This window comes from Ornithodoros turicata, chromosome 3 (genome assembly GCF_037126465.1).
Source record: "Ornithodoros turicata isolate Travis chromosome 3, ASM3712646v1, whole genome shotgun sequence".
NCBI classification, from domain to species: domain Eukaryota; kingdom Metazoa; phylum Arthropoda; class Arachnida; order Ixodida; family Argasidae; genus Ornithodoros; species Ornithodoros turicata.
Window position 1 is genome coordinate 24,233,503 of NC_088203.1, and position 21,155 is coordinate 24,254,657.

Below are 21,155 nucleotides of genomic sequence, written 5' to 3' on the forward strand. Positions count from 1 at the left end.
GGGGGTGCACTGTGAATGGCACTCGTTCATTGGCGGAACGCAACATTGTGAAAGGGGATTGCATGAGTGACAACGTGAGTCGCTTCCGCTATGCAAAGCACGTACGGTACGGAAAAGCACGGTGAAGTTCATTTTTAAGAATGTAGGCATAAAAGGAAATGTTTCAAAGCGAGTGGTCATTCCAGCCAAATCGCGCGTCCCACGATTTGTAAAGCGCATGCGCGACACTTGAGTCGGCCCTAATACTACTCTCCAATGAGAATGGAAGCGGCAGATCAATTAAAAAACGCAATGCCCGATAGGACGGAATATCTCTCCTGTGATGTTAGGTGCCTTGAAGTTGCGGCACATACATTGTGAGTTGCTGGGACGTATGTCCCTCATCGTTACGAAAGTGTTTTGTTCCCTTGTACTCTAGGAGCAGGTGGGAAATCTTATAGGGTATAAGCAGGCACTGCCGTTCAAACGAAGGCTACTGAGGGATGTTCCGCATGCATCTGTCGAGTGTAGTCCTGTGCGACTCCCAGATCGCAGACTAAGGGGGATCGAGCCGCGCCATTGCGGAGTTGGAGTATCTGCAGAAATATCGAAATGAAATAACATCGCTTGTTTGTTTGTTTATTTGTAAAAAAATGCATGCTACACATTGAAAGTTAAGCTCAAATACAGCAGCTACAGATATATGGTAAAACTAAATAGGGGCTCATCATCTGCAATATTAACACAACATAGGGGAAATTGGCTGTACACATTTGTCCAACATGGACCCTGGATCTATAAGATTTAGCATACGAGTTGTGGTAATTTATCGTCACTGAGTCGTCGAAATATGAAGTCCGTTGGGGCTTCTTAATGTTCATATCGAAGTCTCCACTTACTATCGTGGGCATGTTGTGTTCCTTCAGTTTTTATATGGAGGTGTTTCTTGTAGAGTAATTGAAGTGTTTGGCTACACTCTTACCTGAGTTACTTCTATTATTACTTTTAGACCGTTGTTACGTGTATTTAGAAGTAACATCGGCTCAAAGGAAGAGGTAACACAGGAAATTGCGAATTTTAGAAGTAAATTGGGTGTCGAAGAGCTGGGGTAGAGGTAACCTGTGGGGAAAACCCCTGTCTTCTCCTGGTTACTTGTACATGTTACTTGTAGTGGGAGTCCGTTACTTCTAAGTCGTAATGCGTTCGCAAACAATCACAGCCGCTTTTGATCGCTTTTGGTCGCTCATCTGGCAACAGTTTACAGTATCACACGAGAAGGGATCACATCGCGTCCTCGTGTTTTGTCGGTTGCATATTTTGAAATGTGACGCCTCTGTGGCTGACAAGTTAAATCACGCTCGTGGTTGTAGATGTGTTGTGACTGCTTCCAAATCGCGTTTACAAACAAGGACTCCTGGGGACTCCTGCAAAGAGTGTGAGGACTGCAAGGAATACATGGTGGAGTCCGGCAGTCGTCATCTAAAATATGAATACTGTGCGCACAGCCCGGTTTCACATAACAGGATACGTGAAATAGGTAAGTGTGTATTTCATCAGGATCGTTCTAAGTAGATTTGCTGTTGGTTCCTGTATTATGGCAAGTCATACATGATGTGCTGCCTGCGCACGTGTAAGCTGTTGGTCGCAGTGTCAACGCTCGGCCTTAGCGCATTCTGCTTTCTCTTACCAGCTTTGCTCTCTACATCGACTTTACTTTGTATCTCTCCGTGTCGCCTTCTTGTCCCAGCATCTTTCATACGCTGAAAGGTATATGATACCTATAGAGTCATTTTGACATCGGGTTTTGTGTAATGAATTTTAACTGCGAGCAAATTGTTTCCATTCTGCGTTGAAGAAGAGTGATAAGCGCTATAGTCTGTGTGTCGTAGCAATGACAACGAAAAGAAACTGGATTTTTCGTAGGAAATTGTTCTGAGAAGTATTTAGTTCCCTTATCGTGGGGTTATACTTTTCCTTTCGTTTTGTTCTGACGGACTTAATCGATTTTGGTGTATGGGCTAATTGCTAAAAAACTAAAGCCTAGTCGACTCACTAATGAAACGATGCGGCATATCGAGTTCCTCATGAATAGGCAACTGATTGACCACTACAGTAATTTTATGATTGCGTTTCTTTATGCCCAGGTATGTGTGTGTGGGCGATTACTATTTTCTTTACTTCTTGATACGGCTTGATTTTGACTTGTTCAGGGTCGTGTTGTCAATGACAGGTTATTTCGTCGTCTAGTCAGCAAACTGTTAAACAATAAGAAATCGATCACATCTACTACTGAATTACATTCAGATGAATTTATCTACCAGGCAAACGAAATCGCCATCCCGATGAGTCAGGCAGTGGAGGAGCGGGCGGGTTGGTGCTAATTAATATGTCAAGGGTCTGCAAACTAATGTCGACTGATTTCCCTCAGGTGGTGAAGAACATGTTCAGGACGTGAACTTGCAGCCATAGGAGGAAACAGGACATAGCTGTAACGTTTTCCATGGTATTTATTTTCTTACATAACGACCTGCCATCCACAAAATATTTTGCCATCTGTGTTTGTTGGAAGTTAACGTTTGAGTACTGTCTTCTTTTTATGTGCATGTATCGCTGGCCTCACAATTATGCGGCATTACACCTTGCCATGAGGAAGTTCAATGTGAACTCCATACTGTGGCTGGTTTCATCACTGCCGCTACATCTACAAATATGGAAGCTCGTGGATTGGAAAATCCCCCGTTTTCGGCAAACGACGCTACGATACCAAACACCGAGTCTTCCAACATATCAGGTATCTACATTTTTTGCATTCATTACTCGTGCTTGCACAGGTGTAATTAAGGTCTGCTTCTGCTATTAATGATGTACCCAAACAACGTGTGAATGATAAATAAGGAGTGCCCATTCCATTTTAGATATTTATGGTGGGGAAAGCGGCACCGTCCCCACAGCAACAAGCAAGAATGAGGACAAGTTCCGTATGCATGCATGCCACCCCTACAATTTTACAACACAATATTTCACGCGATTCTGTGAACACGTCAAAGCCTCTTTGGAGCTGTGTTCATTATACGTAGTCTCACATATGCCACTACATTGAGAAACGATATCTTCGTTATCTTACGTTGCCAATGCTGGGTTGTGTTTTCCTGATACTCACAATAAAATACGTGCCCAGGAAAGCCAATGGTCATTGTATTTTGGTATGTCACCCGTGTCGTGTTTCGTGTGTGCCTGCATGCAATTTGCTGCATGCATGCACGGACGCGAGGAACGGGCGGGTGCAGCCCCGGAGCCCCGGGAACGGTGTTACTTCTAAATACACGATGCATCTGGTTACTTTTAGAGAGGTAACATCGGCAGAGGTAACGCTGTACCCATCTAGTGTACAGGTAACAGTATTGCAATTTTTTTACCTTTACTAGAAGTAACCGGGCTAAGAGTGTAGAAGGAACGTCTTGATCTTGCCTTCAGGGGGTCCCAGCGTAAAGTATACGGCACGATGAGGGGGGCGGGGTATACCACGTTTACCATCCACTTGTACACGCATAGGTGGGATAACTTCGTCAATCATACTGGCGGTTACCGTGGTACAGAGAGCATCCCAATGAAGGCTACTAAGGAATTCTCGCGTGTTTCTGCGATGGGTAGTTCGCGCCTACCCTATTCCCAGATCAGGACGAACTGCACAACCCTCTCTCTCCTGTACCACCACATTTTCCCTCTTTTTTTTAACCCTTCCCTTTACTCCCTTGCATGGCTGCACCGAACCTCCAACTACGAACAGGCTGACCGCACCTCTGTCAAACTTCCATTTCCCCGCTTCTATGACGCGTACGTCACCAACCACGCCTGCAGTGGCTAGAGCATGTTCTATACTTTGAACGTGACTGCCTTTGTTGCTAATGTAGTTTCGTGGTTTCTTGAGTAGGTGGCGGTAGCGGCATTTCGATGGTCTTTCATCGTAAGGGAAACACATCACAAGCCTTCCAATGTCGCGAGGTTGGTCCAGGTATCCGACAGCGGCGAGGATGTTGCAGTTGGCCCGTACCGGGTCACTCGCTATGTCGGTAACGTGTGCATTGGGATTGTGCATGTTAAGGGCCACCATGTCTGTCGTTCTCCTTGTCCCGCTGCACAATTTTTTCGAAAATCCCGAGGCTACTACGTAGGTAGCTCTCTCTCTCTCTCTCTCTCGTTCTCTTTTTTTTTTCTATTTTGTGTAGCGTGCGGCCCCTCGTATTTTAGATGAAGTTAGTGCTGTTTGTCATTTTCTTGAGGCGCTCTCGCCCGCTAAAGAAGCAAGGGAGGGGGGGGAGGTAGCGTTGTGCAGACGAGCGACCCGCCTGCTTTGGCTGGCGGCGCGTTGCTTAGGTGAGAGGGAAGTGGGATGGAGGGGAAGGAGAGGACCATTAGGCTTATTTGCTGGTAAGCTCGCTGCAGTTTGCGTCTGGTATTCGTCTTGCATCGGGCGCTTAGCTTGTCGCATTTTGGACAAACGCGCTTTGCTCTGGTCTGAGGTCTCCCTGCACACTGTCGCTTGAACTGGAGAAGTGCCTCCGCCGAAAACTGCTTGCGGCGGCGTGCGTGGGCCCTCTCTCATGGTGGTTTTATAACCGCGCTTGAGCACGTATGGGAAATCCCACCTCAAATTCACACGCCGACCTGTGTGACCACAGCCGCTGACCTAGAAAGCACAGCGGTGTAGAAGCTAACGAAAAGCAAATATCTTTATTTGCTTACATGCAAATCTGCCGTGTTTGAGCTCTGTGCTGTCCTCTATCTGCTCTGTGCAATACTGCTGTTGTGAATGGGCCATTCCCTCAGCTTCGTCTTGTGTGTTCTTTCACTCTGCTGCGTGTTGCTGGCACTGTCGCATTTAACGGCTTCGCGGCCTCGTCACTGCGAGGGAGTTTTTCCACGTTTGTTATCGCCTGAGAACATATCCTCGTTATCACAACACACGTGATCCCCCAGCAGCAGCCTTTGGGAGCCTACGCGGCGACATACCCTGCACTCTAAAAACAGAACTTCACCGCATAGCACGCTGTGCTCCAACCATTGCCAAGAATCATAGGGTTTTCGCTTCTGATTCGGAGAGAGAGGGGGGCGTACGCCTTTTTGTGGAAATTTCCATATATCCAAATTGCCACAAAAAGGCGTACGCCCACCTCCCTCTTCGAATCAGAAGGATAACCATATCATTCGCGGCAATGGTTGGCGCACAGCGTGCTAGGCGGTGAAGTTCTGTTTTTAGAGTGTGCCCCAAGAGAACGCAGTGTACCCTTAAAATCAGGGTGTCGAACCGAACCCGAACCCGAACCGAAAACCGTACCCGAACCGTTATTTTTTCCGGAACCGAACCCGAACCCGAACCGAAATTTTCGGAACACTGCTGAACCCGAACCGGAGCAGAACCATAAAAAATAATAGGGGTAACCGGTTCGCAACAAAACGGTTCGGACATAGAAGTCAGCACAAGAGTTCCTCTTTATCCCCGAACGAAGACACATCGGTATCATCATCACGCGCCTATATCATGGATTTCAGAAATTTTCACCTACCAGTCAGACGACGACGTATAGTAAGTATACTTTCAGCATCTTTTTAACATGTTGAAGCGCAGTTGTCCTTGTGAGCGCCGCGGCTGGCGCCCCACGCACGCGGTGATGCGGCGTCTACTCTTCAGAGACCAGGTGCCACGCGGACGAATGCAATAGGAATGGAGTAGGCCAGTTATGTAGCTCTACACGACGAATATATGATCAAATAAGCGCCCAAGATTTCTTTTTACACGTGAGCAGTAAAAATTAAACAAGTCAGAAACATGAGAAGTGGAGAAGGGACGTACGCAGAACGGTGCCTGTTTGATTGGTCGCGGTTTGAAAAGTAAATGTGGTTCTGCTTATTGGTAGCGCAGTTGTGTCGTGATACATTGCCTTTGTGACGTGGATTAACTAGTACACTGCTGTGAGCTCGGACAGAGTAAGGCTGGCAGGCTTATTTTCGACATGCTTCAGTACGGTTTCAGATCGATTCACGCTGCGAAGGCAGTGTGCCGGCAAGTACTGTCGTCTATCTTACGCTGTCCATCTTATTAGGCTTCGTTTAAGTTTATCTTGCTGGCACTGTGCGTGTGAAAAAGAGATTTTGGGAACAGAAAGTAGCGGGACAACACCGCTTCATCAGCGTGGACTCTATTTGCAATGAGTGTTCATCCATTTCCTATTTCTCTCGCTAAAGAGCTACCTCACCGCTAAAGACGTCAATGCAGACAACAGCAGTAAGTTATTAGCCACGCATTTTCTGATAAAAGCAGTTTTATGGAACATATAAAACGGAAGCGTTGAACCGGTTCGCGAACCGGTTCGGGGCTGCGAACCGGTTTGCGAACCGGTTCGGTTTTTGGCGTGGCCGAACCGGAACTGAACCCGAACGAAATCAAAACAACGCGAACCCGAACCCGAACCGAACCCGTATTTTTTGCGGTTCGACACCCTGCTTAAAATTGAACTTCACCGCATGGCACGCTCTAAGCCAATCAATCTCGAATGATATCGTTATCTGCCCTGATTTGATGGAATCGGGAGGCGTACACCTTTTTTGTGACACTTGGGCTGGTCATAATTGTCACAGAATAGGCGTACATCTCCCGTTTTCAACAAATTAGGTGAGGTAACGATGTCATTCGGGATGACGGTTGATAGGTGCGTGCTATGAGGTGAAGTTCATTTTTAAGAGTGTGGGTTCGAATATTATCGCATTTTAAAAGTCTTTGCGTGGCGCCTCTGATCGACTGTGTTTTGTGGTGACAAGTTAGCAGTCTCTTTTGACATGACAACGAACATACTACTATTTTAACTTTAGTCTGTTCTTTGTCAAGTGAAAGGGTATTGCTCACTTGTCACCAAACCACAGTCAATATCAGGCGCAAAGACAGTGGCGAGAAGGGACGGCGACGTGCAGTATTGCCTTTGTTTGGGGGACACAGGAGAGAGGTAATAAATTATATGCTTGGAGTCCTGTCGCGCTTGTCCTGGAGAGTGTAGTGGCACGGGTGTGGGGTGGGGACTAGACATAAAAAGAGGTTGGCATATACGAGTAAGACATGTGTGAGGCTATAATAGCCCGTTTGTGCTGTGAACGTTAGCTGTGTTTCCACCTGATGAAATGCAGGTTCTATGCGAAAGCTTGCGATTATAAAACAGAGTGCTTGTTTTCAAAAGTTTGCCTTCATCACCCTAGTGTCGCATAAGGACAGTGGAAAAAGTCAGAGTTCTTGAAATTAGTTGGAAAGCATGATCCCTGCGGAACCGATAATGCTGTCATGCTAATACCGATCATGCTGTCATAATACGATAATCCCGTCATATCTATTTCAGCCATCCCTGTGTGGGCTAAGTTTGGCAACCTTGTTTCATGCGGGGGAGCACAAAAAGTGGTCGAGCGCTAGGTTGTGGCCGCTAAGAAACGCATGATGTTCAGCTATTTCTTTCCTTAACTTCACGTTTAGTGGAACACCCTGTATAACCGATCTTTCACTTATATTTGTTGGACATATGGCAAAATGTTTAGAAAAATGTCGATGTCTTGCATTTAAGTGAATGTTTCTGCAGATGGCCCAATAAATACCACACTTTTCTTCGCGTGTGGCAGATTGTTCAAAGATGCCGTAAATTGTTTTTATGTGTGTGGGAATGCTTTTGTGCCGTCCCCCCCCCCCAGCCCTTTCTTCCTGTTCACGTTGCCAAGCATGTTCAATTGTGTACCCTACTATGTTTATTACTACTACCTAGCGCAGTTAACTATGCCTTTGAAGCATTACGTACCACTTCTCGGGTCGGAATCCGCTGCTTTAAGTCTGCTGCCTTAGCACCGTCGAGATCATCCACGATGTCAATTTTTCTTTGGTAAATCACGCCTATGCTGGCCACCGACAGGGAAAGGAGCTCCCTCGTGTGTGGAGGTAAAGTCACGGAGTTTCTCAGCTTCAGAGAGTCCACCTGGGAAAAAGCCGAAGCAAGAATATTGACCATGGATTTCATGGAAACTACGAGTCACTTCGTCAACACGCCGTTGCCATGAAGGGAGATATATTGTGCATGTTTGAAAGCTCACAAAGTTCGGCTGGTCCACGGCGTTGATATCCTCCCACACCGATGGTCCAGCGTATGTCCGACCCTTCGTCACCTTTAAGTAGGTCGTACGAAATAAGACGACGTCCGGGTTCGTTCCCCTAAGGAATAATATGTAAGGGTGTCGAAACCGAAGCGAATACGAAGGGAACACAACAACTTTATTTTTAAGATGAGGAATACGAAGCCAATAGTTGCATAATCGAACAGGATACATGTACATGTGCATGCGAAATCCAAGCGAAAACGGATACGCTATCCAAGCAGGTGAGCTGTCTAGCCAGCTCTGCAGTTTCCCTCTCTCCGCCATTGCACGTGGAGCTACATTATTGGTCGCACTCCCCAACAAGTGGGTAGAATCTCGAGGTAAGGTGCACGGAGGGTCTTGCTATCCACACAGATCACACTTAAATTACACCCACCCAGAGCGAGAGTTCATATGATGAGCGTAAATGGGGTGTAGGAACCCAAGGGTTACTGCTGCGGACGTATAAAGGGTAGTATATGGTACGCCTTCTTGCGAGGGTCACATTTAATGCAAAGTTTCGTTTTGCACCAGGCAGTATGGCAACGCTATGTTCCGTGCTCGTGCATTGCCGATCTCGCGCATCTGTTCACGCTTTTGAGAACTATCTCGTTTTGCTGGCGCGCTGTCAAGGGTTCGAAGTTTTCGTCTGAATGAAAGGTCTCAGAAATTTAGCACGGAAGGGAGTCCGCCAACCTGCAATAACAACGGGAATCACGTGCCTCATGGAGGGTGCATCCAGCCGCGTGGAAGGCAAGTTACAACATAGAGCACCAACTCTAAACTGCTCTTGCAATCGCCATCACGTCATGCACCGTTCTAAACACGTCAGTGCCGACATGTGCAGGTGCCACACTGAGGGGGGATCGAGGTAGCTTGCCGTTGTTGGCCGCACTCAAGTGGGCATCGTCACGACTATAGCCAAAAAAAGGAAAGTGGGAGAGAACTTCACCGCATAGCACGCTTTGGGCCAACCATTGCCAAGAGTGATAGGGTTATTGCTTCGGATTAGAAGAGAAAGGGGACGTAGGCCTTTTGCGACAATTTTCATGTATCCAAATTGCCATAAAAAGGCGTACGCCTGCCTCTCTCTTCGAATCCGAAGCAATAACCCAATCACTCTTGGCGCACAGTGTTCCATGCGGTGAAGTTCTATTTTTAGAGTGCAGGTAGGTTCTTCCTCAGTATATTGTGTGTGACTTAGGTTTTGTCCAGATATTCGACGGATACTTTCAAGACTACATCATCACAATGATCAGCCGCGTTTACATGAATACGACACAATCGTATCGTGTCTCGTTTTCGAATCGAATGCGCCCATGTAAACGGGCCAATTCGCTAGGAGAGCGTATCGTATTCAATACACTAAACAGAGGTGGATCAACACTGTGGATGTGCATTCAGATTGTGCATGTAAACACAGGATGCGCATCGAGGGAGAAGCGTCGTCTGTTACTCCTGTTGTCGGGGAGAGAAAATGGCGATATCAGAGGAGGCACAGTAAGCGGGTTTCGCCGCCGCGAAAACAGTGTCGCCGCTGGCATTTCCCGCCAAATTCCGGCTATTTACTTTGGCATCGGTCCCCACGTGACCTTTCTCGATCATGATTGGCTGAGGCTCATTTAGCCGGTGGATTCGCCCGCGTTCGTTTCTTCGAGGCGCCGACCCGTCTGACCGTTGTGTAGCTGCCAAAAATGTGGGCAGCTGGCGTCTATGTGGGCAGACGGTGATTTCGTTTCGTGGATTTCGAAGATGTTCGAGCCATGGACGAACGCCTGAATGAAAGGTAAGCAGACAAACGTATGATGCATGTCAGTGATCAGACGTTTAATACCGTCGCCTAACTGTGTGCATGGAAGTACGCGTTGTCCCGTATTACATCACTTTCTGCCGGTTATCAGTCATGATTTGGTTGATGTGCTATTCTGCGTGGCGTTACTTGTTGCGTGCTGTCCGTACGCCCAGCTCCTCGAATTTTGTCATTAGTCGACATTAAGCGTGTAACGATAGCATGTCTTGCATATCGTATTAGCCAATTAACGTTGCCTGTGCTCGGGTTTACTATATCATTAACAAGTTCCTTTTTTTTCATTCAGACACCGACAGCTGTTCGTGGCCCTGCGATCCGCGAGCATGTGGCCCCTGTCACCTGAAAATTCTAGAGTTGTGCTGGGATGAAGCGGATGGCTTCTGCGACTCATCACATGCTATATATGGGTATAATAATATCTACTTTCTCCAAACCGAATAGGTTCCCTTAAGGATTGCATAATATGATAGTCACGCTTTCTGTTGCTCGGCACTATTTATTCTTTATTTATTCTGCAGTATTCTGTAATAATCGTGTAGGTTTACTTGCATTCAAATGTTGCTTCTTGTTTATATATTTACCATGTCAATAAATTTGTACATGTGAATTCCTTCGTCTTCTGGATTTTCATTTTCTAGTTCCCGATAATATTAGCATATGGCCTGGCGAAGCGCTCGGAACAGGGGGGGTGGGGGAGGGAGAATTCGAGTGAGAGGGCATGGAGAGGGCGACGACTTGCCCATACACTTTAGTACACTTCATCTTGCTAGCACACGTGGAAGCGTAAGTATCACCTCATCATTTAAGTTTTGGTTTGTGTCAAAACCAGGTGGGGATGGCAACACTGCCTTCTTAGCCTGCATTGCAACATTTCTCACATATTCACAGTCCTCTCGGCTGTGTACGCTCCAAACATACTGTGAGCAAATATGAGGGAGCCCACTCCCTTAGATATCTTTTTTGTGTGGGAAAGATGGCGTAAGTACCGACTTATATTGAGGCAGTGATTACAGTAGAACCTATAGTACACACACATTAGCATCTTTACCATGACATGAACCATAGATAGAAATTAACATTATATGTTCCTAACATACGAAATGAATGACTACTTGCTGACCGTAACGTATACGATCTCTCACACAGTATAAATTATACGAGGGCATCGTATCGGCTTCACTGTATATCAACTGTCATGAATAGTGGCACACTGAACAAAGCGACTGTTTAGTTCTTTGTGTTGACAAAAGACATATATCAGTAGGCCCTTACGAAAATGATTCAAAGACTTTCAAAGACATTCAAAACATTGACTCTCTGTCGACTCTTTTGGGTCTATGCGCCATATTGACACCCTATCGCATTTCTCAGTTTATTGACTTCTGTAAATAGAATCCCTGTCCTTCATGTTGATTTTCTATGTATGTGCTATTGTACATACATGGGCCATACAAATTCTATTGACCCATTATTCCAAATTGGACCACCGTGTGTGTATTGAGAGGTGTCTATCGACATTATGCACTACAGACTCCATACAAATATGTTAAAAACGGGTTCGGCAGCTGCCATTCGCAACACCCTGACATGGTTTAGCTTGTCCGTGTGTGTGATGCAAAACACAAAAGATACAAGTATATAGTTACTGTTACTTTGTTCTATTGCACGTTCTACAATGCAACGTAGCCGCAGATCACTTTTAGGACGTACCCTCTACGGTGAACGGAGGTCCGTGGAAGTAAGACATTTCTTCATTGCTTTGAACCTCGACCACCACATTTTTCCTTTTGTGTTTCTATTTTTTTGTTTCTGGCACTTCTCATAACTCACAAAGAGCGCGGCAGTTTACGGCAGCTTAAAACACAAACAGAGAAAGATGCAGTGAAAGAAATATAGAGAGAACCAACAAACCCAAAGAGGTCACTTCGAAAGGTTAAGGAAATTCTTCCCAGGACAGGTACTGCCCGGGGGCACTGGCATTCCCTTCCCAAGAGAAAACGGGTACTAAATATCGTTTGTCACCCGGGCTTCCGCTTATTCGAGAGTCCTGCTCGCCTCTCAATCAAAAAGAAGGGAGGGCTCTGTAAGTCTAATTCAGTTGCGCAAACAAACAACACTCAAGCGAGAAATTGCTGGAAGTATTAACTCTCAATCAACGGAACGCCTGTGTTTCTTACTGCTTTTGGTTTGAGACATTGATTAGGTCCATCAAAACCCAAACCTAAACAGTGCTACAATCGCGCAGTCATCATTTTGGGGGAGGGAAGTCTTACACAGGATCGCCCTTTCTTTAGGTGCCACAGACGTTACGTTGATTGAAAGTGAATACTCCAAACAATTCCTCGCTTGAGTGTTGTTTTTGTGCGTAATCGAACTAGACTTCGACAGCTCACTCTTCTTTTTGAGTCAGAGGCGAGCAGGACTCTCGACTTAGCCGAAGCCTGCGGGTCAAACAATATATCGTGCCTGTCTTCTCTTTGAAAGGGAATACCAAGTACGTTTCGAAGCCGCGGTGGAGTACTGCTATGGTAGTGTAGCATTGGTACTGGGAAAAAATTTCTTAACCTTTCGAAGTGAGCTTTTTGGACTGGTTGGTTCTCTCTATATTTCTCTGTTTGCATTTTAAGCTACCGTGCTCATTGTTTGTTATGGAAAGTGCCAGAAACGAACAGAAAAGAAAATGTGTTGGGCAAGGTTCAAAACAATGGATAAATGTCTTACTCCCACTGACATCCCTTTCACCGTAGAGGCCGCCGTATGTCCTGAAAGTGGCCTGCAGTTACGCTGCATTGTGGAACATGCAATAAAACAAAGCAATTGTCGCTACATACCTGTAGCTTACGTGTTTTGCATCACACACAAGCTAAACCATGCCAGGGTGTAGCGAATGGCAGCTGCCGAAACCGCCTTTTAGCATCTTTGTATGGATTCTATCGCAAAATGTCTATTGACACCTCTCAATACGTACACGGTGGCCAATTTAGAATATCTATACACACCACCTACCGTGTTCCCTTATACTATTATTGACATTTGTCAACACAGTTTTATACAGTTTATAAGGGCGCGTTGTATACGTTATGGTTTCCTTGGGCCTGAGGAGGACACACACACATACACATAAAAACGTCCCGTCTGTTTATATGTGTATGTGTGTGCGTGTTCTCCCTCACACTCTTAAAAATGAGTTTCACCATATTGTGTTTCTTCTGCATCAGATTTTTGGCTAAGTTTTTCTCCTTCACACAGAGTCATAACATAATTCCCGACACTAATAATTTTAATAAATCTATTTTCACTTGTACTTATGTGTATGGCTATCCTTTGCATGTAAACCGCTTACTGCAGACCTGTTGTATCGGGAAAAAAATTGTGATTGAAGTCGGCGCAGATTGAAAAATGACGAAAGAAGTCGGCCCAGGCTGAAAAATGTGAGAGGGTAAGCGCGAGGACAACCCTAAGCACACGTGCCGCGCGGGGAAAAATACGCGAGAGAAGTCGGCCCAGGTGTCAATGAACGTGCCTGTAACTCTCATGGCCGCTTACACCCAACCTATACATACTACTTTCGCTGTAGTTTCAGCTGAGGCTTGCCAAGCCAAGTTCACTGTGCTGAGGCCGCTGCAATGCGTCGCAGATGGTTGCGAGACATGTGCATGGCTTTACATGTGCTTTACACTCTTCGTAGGAAAGAGCGCCCAATTTCTTGCCTTCTCCTGTTCCGTTCTTCTGGCTTACTCTCGCAGGTTCGGAACTATTCCATTTTGTGTTCGGCATTACAGGAACATCCTATTCGATTCGTATAGCATGTCATATTCTATTGACGATCCGACACGAATACAAAATTATTCGCTTCGCTGGTAGAAAAATCGGTGTAATTGCACACACAGAACTAATAATGTGACGGTGGAATATTCGCAGAGGCAGAAATGCGTCACTCACTGAATCAACTCGTAGAAACGCTGTGTGAGATCGGCGTTCCGATTAGACTTGTAAAGCGGAGCCACCCCAATGAAGGTGAAGCAATCTCCGTCCGTGTCGTAACGTTTCAATCGAATCTGGATCATCTGAAGGAATAAGCACCATAAAGATGTCGCACATACCTGGTAGCATAGCGCGTATAACGAGACCATGCTAAATCAACCTCAGATTACCTAAAATAAAGTAGCCGAATATGGATATGGTATGGTAGAAGGAGCTTTGGTCGTTGACGCATCTATTAATCTATTACCACCTAATCAAAGCAGCTGTTCTTCAAGAGCAGCTGGGATTATTGGTCTACTCTTATTTATCTACGACAATTTCCCTAGCATCGAAACTAAATCTTAGGTAGCACGCTCCTTCATGCCATTTTCTGACACTAGTCGACAAGTGACTTCGTCGTGGGACTTAGTTTGCTAACTTACGTCCAATTGAGCCCTTAGTCTCGTAACACAGATCTGACATTCTCACACCGACTCCCCATAACCCTCGCAATTCCGCTTTTTTTTTCCTTTGTTATCTTCTTTTTTTTCCTTTTTTTTTTTTTTTGTCAGGTACACCTCCACGCACTCCAGGACACGCAGACCCGATTTCGTTAAGAACGTCACAGACGTGGCGACAACCATTAAGCGAGCGTTGGTTAAGCTAAGCCGCCTAAGCCAGGTAAGAAAAGCGCTCTCACCGTGCATAAAAAAAGAGAGGAGGAAACAGAAAGAAAATTTAAAAGTTCACGAAAATTTTGTTCGCACTGCGCGTGCACCGCGAAACAATCTCCTACGTTCTGTCGCAAACCTGCTACTGACTGGCACGCTAGCGATGTGCATTGAATCTTCTATAGTCGTGTTCAGCCTAAGAACGCACGTCCAAGCCCCGCCCTACACTTATCCTATTGGCTGCTTCACGATACTTTGCAACAAGCGCCGACACCATAGCGTATATCACCTGATAGTAGCGCTCCACACTCTAAAAACAGAGGGGGGGGGGGGGGGTCGAGGTAGCTTGCCGTTGTTGGCCGCACTCAAGTGGGCATCGTCACGACTATAGCGAAAAAAGGAAAGTGGGGAGGGGGAGTTGAGGACATCAAAGTGATGCCGAGGCAGGATGACCGATACTGAGGGGATGGAGGCACACTGTAGGCACGAAAAACTACGGCAGTTTTGCTTACGGACTCCAGAAGTGCTCTCAACAACGTGATGAACCCCATGTGGGGTAGTATCCTAGCCCGATGTATAAGGAGGTCGTGTACCCAGCATAGGCTAACCGGAGGTGAGCTTACGCTCCAATGGATCCCGTCTCATGTCGGCATCAGAGGCAACGAACGAGCGGACCAGCTAGCTTCCTCAGCACACCACAGCTGCAGCCCATCCTTACCAGTCACGGCCGACACTGACAGGCACATGGTCGTCAAACAGCTAGTTGAGGTGCGTCATCCTGGCATACTGGACATCATGCAGAATCACCGACCCTCTCTTCCCACGAAAGATTTTCCCCGTGGTATGCAGACAATGCTCCATCAATTACGCACGGGATCTGCGTTCACGAACTCGCAACTGTTCCAAGATCGGCTCCAGGGAGGACTCCAGTTGTGGACACTGTAATTATCCGGAGACTATCGCGCATATCCTGACAGAATATCGTGCATACCATACTATGCGGGAAACTCATCTTCCCCACGCCAGGCCTGGCATACTGACGGACGTCCTCTTCCCCGAAGGTTCTTGTGCGGAACGACTTTCAAAAACTCGCGGCCTCGTGCGCTTTCTTCAAGAAACGGGCCTAGCGGGAAGACCACTCTCCCAAAGAACACACGCGGTCCTGAGGATGTCCCCAAAGTGTCATCGTGTCCTCGTCCTTCGATATGAATCCGCAGAGCGTCCTGAGGACGATACTCGCGGACTGTCTGCGAAGAGTCATTCAAGTACGTCCTGTGCGTGTCCCTGTGGGCAACTGACTGGATGAGAAATATTATTTTGTATAGTTTACCTGCTAAGATTCCCCAAATACCGAGTGATACATTTGTTTTGTTTTTGGGTCGATCTCTGGGGCTGAATGGCATTTTCCATAAACGAAGTGCGGTCATCTGTAAGATTCCACTTCCCAGAAAAATGTGACTGTCTACGACACATGGAGCATTTACCGCGAAAAAGACAGAAATGCGCGATTCTCTTGCACTGTTTTTGACCTCCCAAGGTCCCACCGAATGTCTCAAACCAAATGGAGTAAGAAACATAGGATTTGCATCGATGGGGAGTTAATACTCTAAGCAATTCCTCGTTTGTTGTATTATTTGTTTGCATAATCGAATTAAACTTAGCAGTTCACCCTTCGTTTTTAATTCGGAAGCGACTACGGCTCTCGAATTTACAAGAGGACGCGTAACAAGCAATAAATAGTATCTGTTTCTGTTCGGAGAGAAAGTCCAGTACCTTTCGAAGTGAGTTTCTCGGGCATAGTGCTCCTGGAAATACTTTTTCTGAATCTTTGATATTTCTTTCTGCTTGCTTTTTAAACCGCCGCGCTCTTTGTCCGTTATGAGAAACACGCTCAACAAATAAAAAGGAGGGAACGAAAAGCTGGTGACTAAGGTTGAGCCAGTATGGGAAAGAGAAAAACGGCCTTGTACTCAAAATGGGCCCAATTTCGCTAATAAATAAATACATAAACCAACACAATGAGATATCCTGCTTTGCTCCTAAAACCTTCCTGGTGGTGTTTTTGGGACACTTCCTTAGGAGCTTCTGGGGATGGCCCGAGGCGTTGCATTTTAACGCTTTTCTGACAAGCTGAGGACGATACGGGGATGTCCGAGGGATGTTATTCCTGTCCCAATAGAACATCCCTGGGATGACCTGAGAATATCATTGTGTTCTTGGGGCTAGTGCACCTCTAAAAACAGAACTTCACCGCGTAGCACGTTCTGCGCCAACCATAGCTACGAATGAAAAGGTTATCGCTTCTCATTCGATAAGAGAGGGAGGCGTACGCCTTTTTGTGTCAATTATCACATATCTTAAATTGACAAAAAAAGCCGTGCGCCCCCCACTCTCTTCGAATTAGAAGTGGTAACCATATCATTCGTGGCAATGGTTGGCGCAGAGCGTGTTATGCGGTGAAGTTAAGTTGTTAGAGTGCAGTATAATTTCTCGGACTAAGTAGCTCCGTTGGTGGTGATGAAACGCATATCGTGCAGCTTTCACACATGCATAGTCTATTCCGCGTTAAACGCACAATTCGAGAAGGCAATTTGTTTACTCTGCGCGTAGAAGTGCGGAAATGCCTTAGATATATTTTGCAAGTGTGCCTGCATCTCCTGAACATACGTATATTGTGTGCTATCATGCAAACTCCCAGTGACCTCGAAACTAGACGAAAACAGGTTTTTGTTTATTTGTTTGTAACGAAAAAAATAGGTTCGCTTTGTTTCAAGGCAATGGCTTTTATACGTTTCACAATTCAAATCCATTCGTACGTTTTTGCGATAAGCGAATACACAGCACAACCGAAATATGCCATTTCTAGCAAGAACCCAACATGCCAAATTCGTACCGTTGTAAGAAACCGCGCACGCCATATTTTCTCTAATGTATCAGTATTGGGTATGATAACGTCCCTGATCAGCAGTAAAAACTCTCTGCATTTTGCAATAAGGTCATTGTCGCAAGGACAAGGACATTTTCATTGTTCTCTGATATGCTATAACAGGTACACTCTTAGAAATGAACGTCACCGCAAAGCATCTCCGCATCTCTTGTTGAAAACAGGAGGAGTACGCCTTTTTTGTGAATTATGAAGAGCGTAAGTGTCACAAGAAAGGTGTACGCCTCCAGTTTTCAAGAAATCAGGGCATATAACGATATCACTCGAGATGATGGTTGGCTAGAGTGTGCGATGCGGTGAAGTTCATTTTTAATCGTGTAGGACGAAGCGTACCTTCATTACGTCGACGACGTCTGATATCTCCTTTTTATCTGTAGTTGGTGTGATCTCAGTGTCCAGTACACCGAAACTGCGAATTTTCTTAAGCCACAAGCTTCGTAGGGCGTCATTTTCATCCGTTATAACCGTCTTGGTCTCCGAGAACGTGCTATGGAAATCAATCAATCAATCATTTTAGTTCATTCATTGATACAATCCATACAACTATCATAGAACTGAAGGAACAAGAGGAAAAATCCCGGTTAAACGTTCCTTCGCGTAAAGTATCTAAATGTCAGCGGAGCACTACTCAGGAGTGAGGAGTCAGGAAATGAAGAAATTGTAGGGAATGAGAGGTTTCTAACACATCGAAAGACGTTCACGATGTAACTCGCCCTCTCACGCTGAAGCAGCTGACATCAGATTTCCTCACCCTACTCCTTTCCCTCGTTCCACTCTCCTTCTCAGGAAGCGCGACAATGAGGAGAGGCCTCCGATTGGTGGTCTCCTGAAACGATCTCCGACAATGATTGGACAAGTCGATTGACGAGACCAATGAGAGCCCACAACACATTAACGGTGTTGAAGATCCGAAAAGAGAGAGACAAACACCAGACACACAAGGCAGTGGTCACGCCAGCATGGGGTCACTACTTCCCCCCTCACCGTTACTGCGCGGGGTGTTTATGGGTCAAGTCTCCGTTTTCACGCATCTGTGACTTGGAGAAGGTCCGGATCGGGGTTCTCTTGGAGAATTTGGTGTTCTGGGTGTGACTGCCGACGAACGGACAGACGATTCTACCTCGCTGCCGAGCAGACGCTTGTCTTATAGTCCTTTCGTTTTCCCCCCCATGTATTTATGTACCTATCTGAGTCTTTATGGTAGTTATTAAATGTTGAGTGTTAGACAGACTGCTGTTTTTAATAAGCAGCTACAACAGCATTCAGCATTCCTTCGCCCGGGATTTACCCGGGATTTACGCGACTCAGCGGACTCTGAACTCATTGCGGACTCTGAGTAACTGTGTTGTGTGAAGGTGACTGCTTGTGGATATGAGCTCATCGTCAGAAGAGATGGAGATGGATGGAAGGGAGGGATGGATGAGGAGATAGATCCACAAATACCGAGCGCTGAGATAGAGGAAAAATATTCCGTGATCGCTGAGTACGAAGATCAAGCTCTCGGCGCACTTGCTCGACTGAAGTGTGCGATCAACAAGCTAAATGCCCGACCTATAGCGACTGCCGCGCAAAATGTAACTGAAGCAGGTGAAGATTCCGCTGCAACTCCTATGGTGACCAGCAATATACGTGCCGCGCTTTCCACAGGCACAGGGGGTATAAAGCTCCAGAAACTGAACTTATACAAAGTTCGATGGGGACCTGCTTTCCTGGCAACCGTTCTGGGAGCAGTACTGCGGCGCCGTTCACCAGAACCCGAACTTGTCATCTTCTAAGAAATACCATTATCTCAGACCTCGGTTGACGGGACAAGCTGCAGCGGCCGTGTCATGCCTACAAACTACATAAGCCTGTTACAACAACGCAGTTGAGATTCTCATGAAGCGGTTCGGTTACAAGAAACGAATAGAACAGCTGTACCTACCTAAACTCCGACTGCTGGCTCCCGTCAAGTCATCGAACGATGTAAGGAGTTTGAGACGGCTCTATGACCACGTACAAGGCAATATCCGAGGACTGAAGGCGCACGGGGTTAGCCCTCTGACATATTCCTCTATGATGTGTGACGTGCTCCTAAATGCCTTGCTGGCGGACATAGTTGTCGGCTATCACAGAAGTGCGAAGTAGGCAACGCGGACTTCTTCGGCATCTTCAGATGGTTCTGGGGCAAGCTCTGATGACTCGGAAGTGGAGCTTAACCAAATCCTAGATTATCTCTGCGTTGAATTATAGAGCCGTGAGACGTGTGATTTCGCGGATGATAATGCGAGAAATACGACCCGAAATGGAACTGGCACACGCCCTGCACAAAAGACGAAGGCTAGGATCCCGGAAGCAGCTGTACTCCACACCAGCACTAAGGTGGCAACACAGTGTTTCTTCTGCAGGTCATCAACGCATGCTGCAGAAAACTGTCGGTCATCCTTGACCATAGAGGAGAAGAGGAAACTGCTGTCGAGCAACATGCAGTGTTTTATATGCACGCTTAGAGGCCACAGGGCAAGGGACTGGTTTCGAAGGATTAGTTGTGCGACCTGTAACGGGCGCTATGCGACGTCCATGTGTGACCCTTCTAGGAAGTCAACGGCACAGAACGAAGACAGCGTCGAAAGCGTCCACCTCTACGCGTCGAATGAAGGAAAAACCCGCCACACGGACTGTGATGTGCTCCTCCAGACATTCCGGGCATGGGCTGTGACCGACACGGACTGCACCTATTTGCAAGGCGTTATCGATGGGGGCAGCCAAAAAAACGTTTGTCAAGGAGGACGTCTCTGGGAAACTGAAACTGCTGGTCTTAAGAGAGATGGACCTTCGACTGAGCACCTTCGCTGACAGCGCACCAGCTCCAGGTCAGCGTCGAAATGTAGTGCGAACCAAGCTGAGAAGCCAGTTCGTTCAAACGGAAGTGATAGTTGTGGCGCAGGAAAGGACTGACAACCGTACCCGGTGACTGGCGGAGAACAACTGGATTTAATCGCGCTCTGCGCGCTCACGTTGAAACTGAGCTGCCATCATCCGATGGCACTAGTGCTGCTACAGGCCTCCCCCCCTAGACCCAGAGAATGCCAGGAAACATTGCGCCGAGGGACAGAGCGTGGGCGTTGAGAGCCTGCACAGTGGGAGGGAAGGTCGGGGAGATGCACAGGGGCGACGAGTGTCTCAAGATGAGCGGGCTTGACCCTGTCGAGGGAGATGGTTTCGCGGCGGCCATTAAGGTGAACTGTTACGGTCTTGTTGCTGCGGGCCCGTATCTTGTAAGGGCCAGCATATGCAGGGTTCAAGGGTGGCTTGGCATGATCCGAAGGCGTGAGAGGCATTGGCCAAATCCGGGTGCACGAAAATCTTCCTATGGGAAGGATGACGGGGTAGGGCGGGTTTGACGGCCTCGAAATGCTGACGGAGTCGCGTTGCGAAGTCGTCACCGGCGAGGGGAGGCTTCGGGCTGGAATCGAGGAAGTCACCAGGCAAGCGCAAAGGGGAGCCGAAGACTAACTCCGCCGAGCTACAAGAGATCCTGCTTTAGCGAGGAGCGTAGGCCGAGGAGCACCCATGTCAAATGGTCAACCCAGTTAGTGGGCTCATGCTGGCTTTTAGGTGGCGGTGCAGCCGCTCCACCATCCCGTTT

At 46.9% G+C, this 21,155-nt stretch overlaps 1 protein-coding gene across 4 annotated transcripts in view; it reads right to left on the reverse strand.

The window, feature by feature from the left end:
* Positions 1-21,155, reverse strand: part of LOC135390058 (uncharacterized) — a 51,182-nt gene that overhangs the window by 17,127 nt on the left and 12,900 nt on the right. For all 4 annotated transcript variants that reach the window (XM_064620073.1, XM_064620071.1, XM_064620070.1 and 1 more), the window contains 4 exons: positions 17,861-18,014; positions 13,892-14,016; positions 8,098-8,215; positions 7,809-7,982 (listed from right to left, as the gene is read on the reverse strand). In XM_064620073.1, the coding sequence (XP_064476143.1) occupies positions 7,809-7,982; positions 8,098-8,215; positions 13,892-14,016; positions 17,861-18,014 (571 nt within the window). The remainder of the gene's footprint in view (positions 1-7,808; positions 7,983-8,097; positions 8,216-13,891; positions 14,017-17,860; positions 18,015-21,155) is intronic.